General features: G+C 39.0%; 2 protein-coding genes across 2 annotated transcripts; both read left to right on the top strand.

Annotated features, from left to right (window-relative positions):
- Nucleotides 1-176: 176 nt before the first annotated feature.
- Nucleotides 177-5,998, top strand: LOC109461838 (myosin-6-like). Its single transcript, XM_019758306.1, has 5 exons — nt 177-306; nt 823-924; nt 1,188-1,346; nt 5,542-5,891; nt 5,978-5,998. The coding sequence occupies exons 2-5, from the start codon at nt 864-866 to the stop codon at nt 5,996-5,998; spliced, it is 591 nt and encodes a 196-aa protein (XP_019613865.1). The 5' UTR covers nt 177-306; nt 823-863.
- LOC109461875 (ankycorbin-like) lies at nt 5,886-7,665 on the top strand. The gene is made up of 2 exons (XM_019758345.1): nt 5,886-6,825; nt 7,360-7,665. Exons 1-2 carry the CDS (start codon nt 6,027-6,029, stop codon nt 7,470-7,472), a joined length of 912 nt encoding a protein of 303 aa, XP_019613904.1. The 5' UTR covers nt 5,886-6,026; the 3' UTR covers nt 7,473-7,665.
- Nucleotides 7,666-12,199: the final 4,534 nt, after the last annotated feature.

Here is a 12,199-nt window from a genome sequence, read left to right as displayed (position 1 = left end):
TGACATAAACCCGACTAACTTACCGTACTTCTAGTAAATGCACCACCAGAATAAGGCATCGCAATTTTCGTTGAGCACATATCGTCTTGTGTCTGGTATAGTGCAAAAATGAGTCCTTAAAAGGACTTAGCATGTATGTGTAAGCAGGTGTAAGAACTACTTATGACGTAAAGGTGTGGTGGAAGCATACACCTACAACCTTATCACCGACAGGTGAATGTGAATGTTACCACATGAGGTTACCAGAGACAGCAGTGTAGTTTTTCTTTTCTTTTCTAAGCACACCGAGAGTATATTCCTGACGAGGTAAATCCTTGCTTTGGTAAGCTTTCTGGAGTTGAAGGGTTGATTTTCAACGTCTCTAGTTGACGTCTTAACTTTCTTAAGAGGAAAATCTTTTTATCCCAGCCTTCCGTGTTTCACGTGCCGCCATTTTCTAGTTGACAACTAGTGTAATACTATCTTTTCCCATAAAGTTCAGTATATTACAGTAACGTCAACTGTTGTGGTTCTCAATTACATTACTGACAACGTCATTGTGTGAAAGCAGTTACTGACACATTCAAATAATTTGTACGGGCACGGACCTCTTTTAACAAGCGAACACCTTTTTTAATTACTTGCATTTTCGGCGCTGACCATTTGCATTGTATTCATGTACCGGACGAAAACGTGTTATTTTTTTGAGGGAGGGTCTTTTGGCTACGTTCCACGAGCCCTCCTCCTCTATTTCAACGGATTAGACCTTCTGATTTTCTACTGTCCTATAACTTGTGCTAGTGCTTTTGGTCAATTTTTTGCATCATTTCTTTTTTGTTACAGGTTGAATTCAGGGGTCAGATGTGCTACGTTGAACTTTGGTCATGTCGACTAACACTCCAAGCAAAAGCGATTCTAGTTATGAGAGACTCCAAGCGGGTTCAGGTAAAGTAATTTAATATTGGTAGAAGTAACATCACATCAGATTCTGTACTAGACATAGGGGACTATTACCTTTTTGGGTCAACGATCATAATTTCTGATAAAAAGCTGCCCTATAAACAAATTTAAAGTGCTATGAGTGTTTGGTGTCAATTATATGAGTGTTGAGTAAATTTGCTAATTCACATAGACAACACAAATAGCATTTTATAGACTTTGAGGGAGTTCCCAGAACTTTAAAAAGTCAATGTTGCATGCTATTTTAGGTCGACTCCCTAACCTACTAGGGGACATAAAACATTGTCTCTCAGTATTAAATGAGAAGATTGACAGTGCTGAGAGGAAGATGTTAAATGACATCCCAAAAGAGACACAGGATAAAGTGGCAGATGCTCTACACATCCAGACTCAAGACATAATGAAAGGTAAGCTAAAATACACTAGAGAGGCCGACATTTGCTTGGGAGCAAATACAGCATATTTCAGTCCATCTCCCTCCCACGCAAAAGTGGACTATTCCAAACTGACCCCAGTGTAAAACTGGCAAAGATTCTCAAATAAATGAATTATATAGTTTTAGCTATGTAATTGAGAACAAAGATGCAAGAACAAGCACATTGAATCTCGAAAGCTTTACTAATCTTATTACAGGTATGCAAATACTAACAATGATGACATTTGATACATTTTCTAGGTCTTAGGCACATAAAATTGAATGTGTGGGACATTACGCACGACTTACTTGCAATGTGACCCCAGGTAACCCGCAATGGAACATGTGTTCCATGGCCAAGGGCAGAAGGAACAGGTATTCTTTAGATAGAACATGGAACGGGTATAGCACTTTTGGCCCTTTTTTGCTGAAAATAGCCATTAAAGTCCCCCAAATGAGTCATTTGGAAGTGGTGTATGCCAAATATGTGACTGCTATTCTGTAGACACATGTTCAAGGTACCCTTATACCGAATTTAAGATCATTTGGTTGTAAAACCAGGGCTCAGGATCCAAAAATCCATTTTTTGGCAAAAAATGCCCCAAAAAACTTCATAAAAATTTTTCAAAGGCATGTATCAAAAAAATTTAAAAAACGCCTGGGGGTATTGGCCCACTCTACCTCCATGCCAAATTTCAAGTCATTTGGCTGAATGATGGCGGAGTTGAATCCCTTTAACTGTGTGGCAGGAGGAGAAGAAGAAGAAGGAGGAGGAGAAGAAACATGAAAGAACACAATATATTTCATCCATACCATGGTACACAATAACAATACTGAACAAGAAGCCATAGGTGACAATTCTCCGTGAAGTATTATATATTGCAACAAAAAGAAGTAGCCATTGGCGACAATTCTCTGTGAAGTGTGATAAATCGAACAAAGAAAAATTGTTTAAACGCGCGTCGGCTCAGTCATCTTAAGACGCAACAACCAATCAGAGATGCGAAATGCCGACACGTGACGCGGGATTTTCATACAGTCTAAACAACGGAGAAGGGCGCGCGATGCCCGAAATATTTTTGCGTCAATATTCAGCGCCGTGTTTCAAGAGATTAATACCGGGAAACAATTTCTTTTCTTGTTTTGAACGCATAAACATGCATTTACGCTAATCTAGTATGATTCAGGGTTACTTTTTTTTACCTGCCATGGCCAGATTATCTAAAGATGTGTGTATTGTGTGTACAATCTACAGAAAGAGAAATGTACATCAGATCCGATCATCCGATTTTCACGTTTCGGTTTTTTGGACTCGGTTCATGAACGTATTTTGGTTTGGCTCCTGGAATGTGCGAAAAAAATGACTCCCGGGACTGTCTACAGGGAACACTCGCACATTCGCGGTGTATCAGGACAGCGCGACTGGTCGGCATTAGCGCAGTCCCTGCAATTAGTAACAGTTGCACATCAATCCGGCCGAAAGCATGATTGTGTAACACAGGCTACTTCTTTATATACCGGCTCATACTACAAGACGCCTTTACAACTAGCAAATCATAAAATTAACTCGATCTACTAGTATGTGCGGTTGACCAGCCCCAGACCACATCCGACCACGAGGCAGAACACATTGATGGGTTGCTCAAAAATATTGTCCATGTTTACAAAGAGCTGCTCCACTAACACTTTGGAGCGGCCCAACCCAAAAATATTGGCCAGAAGCGGCCAGCATGCTCGTTGCTAGGACGACCGGCCAGTTGCTACGTGACTAAATACACGCCGCCACTAGGTCGCCACAGCCGACCAGTTCGAAATCGATAGGATTACGTCATCGGTATTTACATTTCGTAATGCTGACCACTCCACATTTCCGTCCCCATCAGCCTGACCGCGTCACATAAACGGACGAAAACATTTTTAACGACATGGGGATGTTTCGAAAATAAGCATTTACTCCAATATCAAAACAGCTACGGTAAAAATAAAAAGACGTGCATCATCCCGGACATAATACCACACCACATGCGAAATTACACAGAAATGCGACTTACGGAAGAATGCGTTTTGGCTGCGAACATCTCCCAAAAAACTTGCCATCTCTTAACCATGGGCAAAAACATCTGGAACCACTTATCAAAACCACCCCGTATCTGCATGAAGTTCCACCCCCCCCACTGCTATTCCAAACAACGCGTTTTTCTGCTATGGACCATTCCAATTCGCCTCGTAATTGTAGGGGTGCGTCTGCAATATTACATTGACCGCGAAAGCAGCAACGGCAAAAATACACATTCGTGCATCAACACGGGCATGCCCGCAGACGGCGTATAAAATTGCGTGCCGATTACACAAAGAGAACCCAGTGTTTTGACTGCGAACATGAAAAATCAGCTGATCACAACACTCCGTCCGGAGGTCCTGACCTCCTTCACGGAGTAATTAGATAAACATGCAAGGCAAAAGAGCACGTGGAAAGTTGGCTATTGGAGAATATTTTGTTAGGCCACACCAATTCAATTTGTTATATTTCAGTCCATACCATGGTATGGATGAAATATTTTGTTATATTTCAGTCCATACCATGGTATGGATGAAATATATTGTGTTCTCTCGTGTTTCTTCTCCTTCTCCTCCTCCTGCCAAACAGTCAAAGGGATTCAACTCCGCCATCATTCAGCCAAATGACCTGAAATTTGGCATGGAGGTAGAGTGGGCCAATACCCCCAGACGTTTTTTTCCATTTTTTTGAAACATGCCTTTGAAAAATTTTTATGAAGGTTTTTTGGGGCATTTTTCGCCAAAAAATGGATTTTTGGATCCTGAGCCCTGGTATTACAACCAAATGATCTGAAATTCGGTATAAGGGTACCTTGAACATGTGTCTAGAGAATAGCAGTCACATATTTGGCATACACCACTTCCAAATGACTCTTTTGGGGGACTTTAATGGCTATTTTCAACAAAAAAAGGGCCAAAAGTGCTGTACCAGTTCCATGTTCTATCTAAAGAATGGCCTGTTCCATCCATGGAACACGTGTTCCATTGCGGGTTACCTGAGGTCACATTGCACGTATGTTGTGCGTAATGACCCACACATTCAATTTTTATGTGCCTACAGTAAGACCTTCAAAATGTATCAAATCTCATCATTGTTAGTATTTGCATACCTGTAATAAGATTAGTAAAGCTTTCGAGATTCAATGTGCTTGTTCTTGCATCTTTGTTCTCAATTACATTATATATATATATTAGCTACTATATAATTCATTTATTTGAGAATCTTTACCAGTTTTACACTGGGGTAAGTTTGGAATAGTCCACTTTTGCGTGGGAGGGAGATGGACTGAAATATGCTGTATTTGCTGCCAAGCAAATGTCGGCCTGTCTAGTTGGTTCTTGGATTTTTAAAGAAACAATATGAAGCGACAGGGCGAAAAAATTTAAATAAAAACAGGTCTAGGCAATTCCTATTATAGCCCCAATTGCTACAAAATGAGCCATGAAGTCAACACAAAAGGCTGGGTTTATCTCAACAATGAATTTTGAACTTTTAATCAAACCAATGCATTGATAGATGAAAAAACTGAAACAATTGGAAGAAGAGTACTTCCTTCAACTGTTTGGGGTAAAATATGAAGATTCAGAACCAGAATTTTTTTTTTTTGCGAATCAGAAAAAAATTAAGAGGCGAATCTGAGAACCAGTAAATTGAATTGGTGTGGCCTTACGTCATTTTTGACAAAGTGTATAATGAATTGATGACAAACATGGAGAAATCACAGGTCAAACAGTTAACCCTACTTACATTTTGTAGCCCAAGGAATTGTTTAATCTTTCCCACTGTTTGAGGGAACCTCGAGCACCGTAGGCGCAAGGCGAGTGCCGAAGGAGCGAGGTTCCTAGGGGGGTCCGGGGGCATGCTCCCCCGGAAAATTTTGAAAAATGAACCTTCTAAAATGGCATTTCGTGTATTTTTGAGAGGAGTGCTAAGATAAGACTGTCATTGGGTGGAGATTATGTTCAACTGATATTATCCATGCAAATGAAAGCATGAACACAGAGAAAAAAATTGTCATTTCAAACGGTTAACAATTGATTTGGTGAAGGTATGAGATTGTGGAACTCGTATTACAATCTGTTTACGATCTGTATATGATTCATGCTGTTTTTCGAAAATATGTTTTTAGGTTTTCAGGACTGCATGGATGAAATGATGAAACGGGAAACGATGGAGCAGGAGGCAGCACAGAAGGAAATTGAGGACTTAACAGGAGCCATAGATGAACTGACAAACAAACTGGCAAAGATGGAAGAAGAGGGAAAGTCAAAGGATGAAAATATGGAGAGTCTTCAGAAGGAAGTCACCCGGCTCACACAAGAGAAGGAGGCAGTACAGCAAGCTCTCTCAGACAAGAGGAATGAAATTGCAGACTTAACAGGAGCCAACAAGGGTTTGAAAGACACCATAGATGAACTGACAAACAAAATGGCCCTGCTGGATTGGGAAGAAGGCTTAAAATTAAAGGATGATTCATCAGTTCCATCTAATGCTGATGAGAATAAAAGTCATCCTGATTTGACACATTTGGACCTAGCCACCACACTCAAGACTCAAGACTCAAGCTTCACAGATTGGGTCTCTGACCCCTGCACCAAGAAACTGGTGCTCAAGATGAGGAAGACATCACAAGCACTGACAGTTGTGGAGGCAAAACATGAGATAGCTCTGAACCAAATGGGGTTACAGGAAGACATGGTGAGAAGTCTCAAGAAAGAAGTCACCCGGCTCACACAGGAGCAGGAGACAGCACAGAAGGTTCTCCTGGACAAGAACAAGGAAATTGAGGAACTAACAGGAGCCAACAAGGGCATGAAAGACACCATAGATGAACTGCTTGCTGAAAAGACAAAACTGACTAACAAACTGGCAATGATGGAAGGACAGGAAGAACAACGATTTCGAAGCAGGCATGCTGTGGGGGAAACCAGTGCCAGGGAAACCACAAAAGACACCATGGATGAGGAAGACAAGGTGACAAGTCTCCAGAGGGAAGTCACCCAACTCAAACAAAAGCTGGAGGAAGTGCAGAAACTTCTCCTGGACAACAAGAGGGAAAATGATGACTTAACAAAAGCCAACAAGGGCATGAAAGACACCATAAATAAACTGACAAGGTCAAAGGATGACAATTTGGAGAGTCTTCAGATGAAAGTCACCCAGCTCACACAGGAAAAAGAAGCAGTGCAGAAAGAGCTCTCAGACAAGAGTCAGGAACTTGAGGACTTAACAGGAGCCAACAATGGTTTGAAAGATGAACTGACTAACAAACTGGCAAGGATGGAAGAAGAGGGGAAGTTGAAGGATAGAAAGGTGGAGAGTCTTCAGGAGGAAGTCACCAGGCTCAAACAGGAGAAAGAGGCAGCACAGAAAATTCTCTCAGACATGGCAGGCAGTAGCCCAAGTATGAATGGTGAGCAAAGTACAGTGCAAAGGACATCTGATTGTATTTGTCTTGGAGTACATGACTTTGCAAACAGATCAATGCATTATAGTAACGAGCAGACTATGACATGCAAAATTGTAAATTATTTCACTTTACAATTTATCTTTATTGAAGAACATTACAGGTTCAGAATTATTTAACACCAATTTATCTTTACTACGTTATTCTTCTACCGCAAAGATTTAAAAGAATCACATATTGACAAGAATTAATCAATTTATTTGAATTACATGGTACTAAGTACACACCAACCAATAAAAATAGGAACAATCTAGTCCACATTTCATAAAAAAACTATGGAGTCATACAATGTAGGTGTGCTGGAGACTACGACGAAAACAATAATCCATGCACAAGCATATTAATTCCATAATATATCTATTTTTTATGTTTAAATCAACATATTTCTAAAAGTTTAAGTCTCGGACACAGTTATAGAGCTCTGTGTTCCACCTACAACATTGTACTAAAAATTCTCCTTTTTCAAACCATCTAATCTAGATGAGGCAAGAGGAGGAGCTGCTGGCACAACATCCGACGGAAGTCATCATAGAGGCCAGCGTCAACATCGCTTTAAGTTACCGTCTTGCCTTTCTCCCAAGACAAAACCTTGAATGTAGACCAGTAATAAAAGAAGTGTCAGCGTGCATGGTCCATTGGTTAGTGACGGCCACTGATCGATGACCAGACTCTGTGAGTCTGAAACCTGACAATCAATCACCTGGCATACATGCTGCTGTAAAGGGTTGCAGTCCTTATAGAAAGAGGGGAGTGACCCGTTGTTCATTGTGCTTGTCAATCAATCAATCAATCAAAAAGAGCCAGGGGAATTTCACCAGTACGGTGAATGCTGCATCAAAAATATAGCCAGCCTGCCCAAATTTAGCATAATCAGGGGACACATTTTATTTGCCTACAGAGAGTGTGGTTTTGTATGCGCTGTAAAATTAACATTACGTTTATTGTTATACAGTAGTAAATAATGATATCAGATTCAGAAATGATGACCCAAAGTTTAAAAACAACATACATAGTTGTATGTGTATAATGTAGTCCTTTTTATTGTTTTTATTCATTGTCCTTCAAGAAATAAACAAGTAATTGACTTGTAAGTAATTGACTGACTTGCATGTAGGAACTGCAAGCAACACTAGACTAATAACATTTTTACAGTTAAGAGTAAATGTGACAAAACAGATAATTATGCACATATCATTGCGGTCTGCTGATGTAACATGATGTAGGTACAAAATGAAAACTGCCACACACAATGATGATGACTTCAGTACAAATACATATCCGTGGGCTACATGCAAACAAAACAATAATTATATCATGACATGGATATGAACTATGTAAAGGACCCATGTAAAATAGCAACATTGTCGAATAATCTTTTAGAATCTAACAGATACATAGATACCCATTAGGCTAATGAATTTTAAGAGCTTACAGAAAATCAAGAAAGATTATATACTGCAGTAAAATTGTATACAGCTTGTGTTATGTGAGCAGAACTTTTTTCGCTCACATCGACATAAAAATAATCATGTTCTATTTGGCATCATTATACTAATTTGAGAAACGAAGAATGACTTCTGTAATGTATCTTTTACAATCAATAAAAGTTTAAATGACAGAATTCAACAGTTTTCAGTAGCTACACATTCAAGTATATTCGCATTCTTTGTCACCATTTTTACATTTAACGAAGAATGTTGAACAGGCTGGACGACAGATTCTAAAGTGAAAGTCACAAAACACCTACTGGGGTACCGCAGTAGCTTACTGCCCACTTTGTTTAACTTTTAACATGCTTGCCATATGAATTGTAAAAATAGCTGTCTGTTGTCTGAGAATCACTGTAACTGTAATATAGTAATAGGTAAGACTGCATTGAGCAGGATCAGTTTGTCACGGGCGTCCACCTAAATACCTTAAACCTACTCCCTCCTATCATTTATAGTTCAGAATATAGACTTTTAAATAAACAACAAACTACTCAGATTTGGCATCATTTTGCTTTGTGAAGAAGACAGCAGGAATCTATCTGCTAATGAAGCAAGGCCGTGTGTGTTACACCGAAGGGCGGTTACACCGCCTATACCGATACAGATACAGGCCACTCAGGCTAGGAGGGACAGAAGTGGTCAAACTTACAGTCACACCAGCTAAATTTCATATATACATGTAACTTTAGCAGGCAAGAGGGGCAATTTGATGAGAGAAAAGTAGTTTAAAGTCTCTGAATGTTGTTTTGAAGAAAAATTTGTGATAAATTAACTTGTGTATAAAAAAGTAAAGAAGGATACAAGTATATTATTTATAGGTCTTGACAACTAATGTGCATCAACTGCAAGAATGTCTAGAATGAGAAGCTACAGGTAACTATTAAAAATGACCACGGTGTGATGTGGAGAGAAGAGCCTCAGATATCAGTGCAAATTATAGCTCGCTAAGAGGATGATTAATACATAACTTTTTTTCTGGGAGGAAATTTCATTCTATTGTAACTGACATTAACAGCTCTGTCAAAAATTTTCACTAGAAGTTTATTGTCAGCTCATATTCATAACAGAAAATAGGGTTACAGTGCATCCTTTAGTAAAAAAATCAGAAAACTCGAGGATGCACTGACAAAGGGTCTTTCCAGACTAATACCATGAACATTTCAGCACCAAGGACAGAAACACTGCAGCTATGTCTGCAAAGAGTTTTTTCACTTCTCTAATTACATGTATATGCTAAAGTACAAAGCATAAATAATGGAAAAACTGACATTAGGAGTACTAAAACTGATCAACCTGAGAAGGCTATAACTTATATATAAGTTAGTAATACTTGGATTTATAGAAGCACTATCTCATAATGCTAGTATACTAAAAAGTAATAAAGAGCAAGGTGACATACAAGTACATCAGACAAAGCTCCAATTAATGACCAGTACCTTTCAATGAAGTACAGAGAGCAAAACAGAAAAAACTCCCCTTCTGTCTGACAGGCCAGGGTACTATGGAAAGGAGAGTAGAAATTATGAAATGTATTTACTATACTAGTTAGCAGTATGGATATGAATTCTGACACTTAGGCCTGCTTTACACATAACTTTTTCAAGGCAACTAGAACTCAAGACGACTTGAGCTAGTCGACTTGAGTGAAAATTTCCCTGTGTAAAGAGAATATAATTCAACTCAAGTTGCATTCTAATAAAGACGACTTCGTTGTCGTATCCAAACCCAAACCAGACTTAAGTCAGCCAGCGGGCGAAGTCGTGTGTAAATTTCTCAAGTCAACTTCACCGAGTAGACTTAGAAATGGTGTGTGTAAAGCGGGCCAATGTCCCTTTCCAGAACAACTACTTGTTTTTCGAATATTCGAACCTGGCAACAGTTCGCCAAACATGTAAACAGTGCAGAAAATACTGTGTTTGCAATTCAGACGTGTTTTTCAGCTCCTGGTTTACGAGCAGTTTTCACACCCAAAACATCGAAACTCGCTGTTTCTTACTGTCGAAAATGCAGGAGAGCAGATCTGATGTTGTACTGTCCCCAGTGGGCACAAGGTACGGCGAAATTGGCAACTTTTATATAATTGCATAAAACTAAAAGATAATCATCATGATAGCTCAAGTTTTTGTTCAAAGTAAGACAAAGGACTGAGATTCTGGCCGACGGCAATTGCTTATTCGAGGCATCAGGATTTTTAAGAAATCCGGAAAAAGTCCAGTTACTGGGTCTTTCAGCCAGAAAGAAAAGCAGAATTCATAGACTTGGAATACATGCAATGTCATTTAGAAAGAAACAAAAAAAAAGGCATGCAGGAGAGATGGCTTGTTCACTGAAAGACAATGCATTATAATTTATTCTTATTAGTTCATCCTGTGATAGAATCATTCTTTGGACAGAAGCTTGAATATTGTAGCTAGCATCATAGGATATAGAATTCATACATGAAAAGTTGAGGAGATAGAGTTTTCGAGCAACTTTGTCATCACTATGGAATTTCTGAATGAGACACTAACAAGATGGGGAGACAAATGGTAGAGGTGCAATTATGCACCTGTTTTGTCTCTCCTCGATGCTACATGCTGTTGCATTGGAAAGTCTAATAGATAAAGAAATAAGATATTGTGGTGTAGGGTATAGAAAGGGAGAGAGGCGTAGAAGAGAAGGTGTATATGATGCACTACATCAGTAATTAGCTACACCAGGACTCCCATGGGAAACTGAAGTTTAGTTTGTCATCAACAATTAATCAAAAGAACAGTAGTTCATTCAAGGAAAAGAACTTGAGCCAAGGAAAGAACTAGATGAAAGTTTTGCTTTAGGAAAGATTGCCTAGCTCGGTCATGATTCGGAGTTTTTTCTCAAGCAAGTGTATTGAAGTGTTTCACTTGCATCACATCATAAAACAAAAAAGCAGTTACTGCATACTATATATAGATAGATGGCATCTCATTGCAGCACGACGTAAACCATTATTGAAATGGCACAGTGCAGAAGTAGGGAGCAGATGCGAGAGGTTTATACTTACAGATTAAAGATGGATGAAAAGTTGAGAAATAAAAAAATGAGCAACATTAGAGGATTATATAATGGAATAGAGCAGAAACTAAGTTTTTTTACAAGACTGGAGAATGTTCAGTGGTCCAAAACAAGTATTTGGGTACATATAGTCTGTGTAAGAAAAGTTGCTGTACATGTACAAATGTACGTATGTCAGGAAAATAAAAAATAAAAATGTGCCCTAGACAAAACACGCCTTTTAGTAACTTTATATCTACTGTACATAATACAGGACATAGTGCAATAACAGCTCTCATGATGAAGACAAACATATACAATGTACTTTCCAAGTTGGCGACCATGAGGCTTGTTTTAACTCAATTTCTCTTGACACTATATCATGAGCAGATATGAGCCCTGTCCTTGGTGCTGAACATTCGATATGAGACGATATGATCAAACCATAGCAGACCTTATTCTGCTGCATTTTTCAAGTAGAAAAAAGAAATCAGACAGGGAAGGGATACTTCTTGCATTTTTGAGCTCTCAAAAGGATATTATTAAATTGAGGAATTGTAGAAAGTATACCCTGACATTAATTTGAGCTCAGGCAAAACTGCCAGTCAACACTGACAATATACAGAGAATGGTAGGGCAAAGAACAGTTAAGTAAGGGCAATATTCAGAGAAAGTAAAGTTGCAGAGTAAAGAAAAGCACAAAACAGGGCCAGCAATAAACCCTTGAGACTGATGGAGTTGTCCGAAACAACAACATAGCATTTCCTGTGCAATAGATATCTTTTGTGAAAGTCCCCATCATGTTCCAAGATGGAGGG

Source organism: Branchiostoma belcheri, unplaced genomic scaffold, assembly GCF_001625305.1.
Source record: "Branchiostoma belcheri isolate BF01 breed outbred unplaced genomic scaffold, Haploidv18h27 scaffold97, whole genome shotgun sequence".
NCBI lineage: Eukaryota > Metazoa > Chordata > Leptocardii > Amphioxiformes > Branchiostomatidae > Branchiostoma > Branchiostoma belcheri.
The sequence above is the reverse complement of the archived record's forward strand: the minus strand, read 5'-3'. Positions and strand labels throughout refer to the sequence as shown.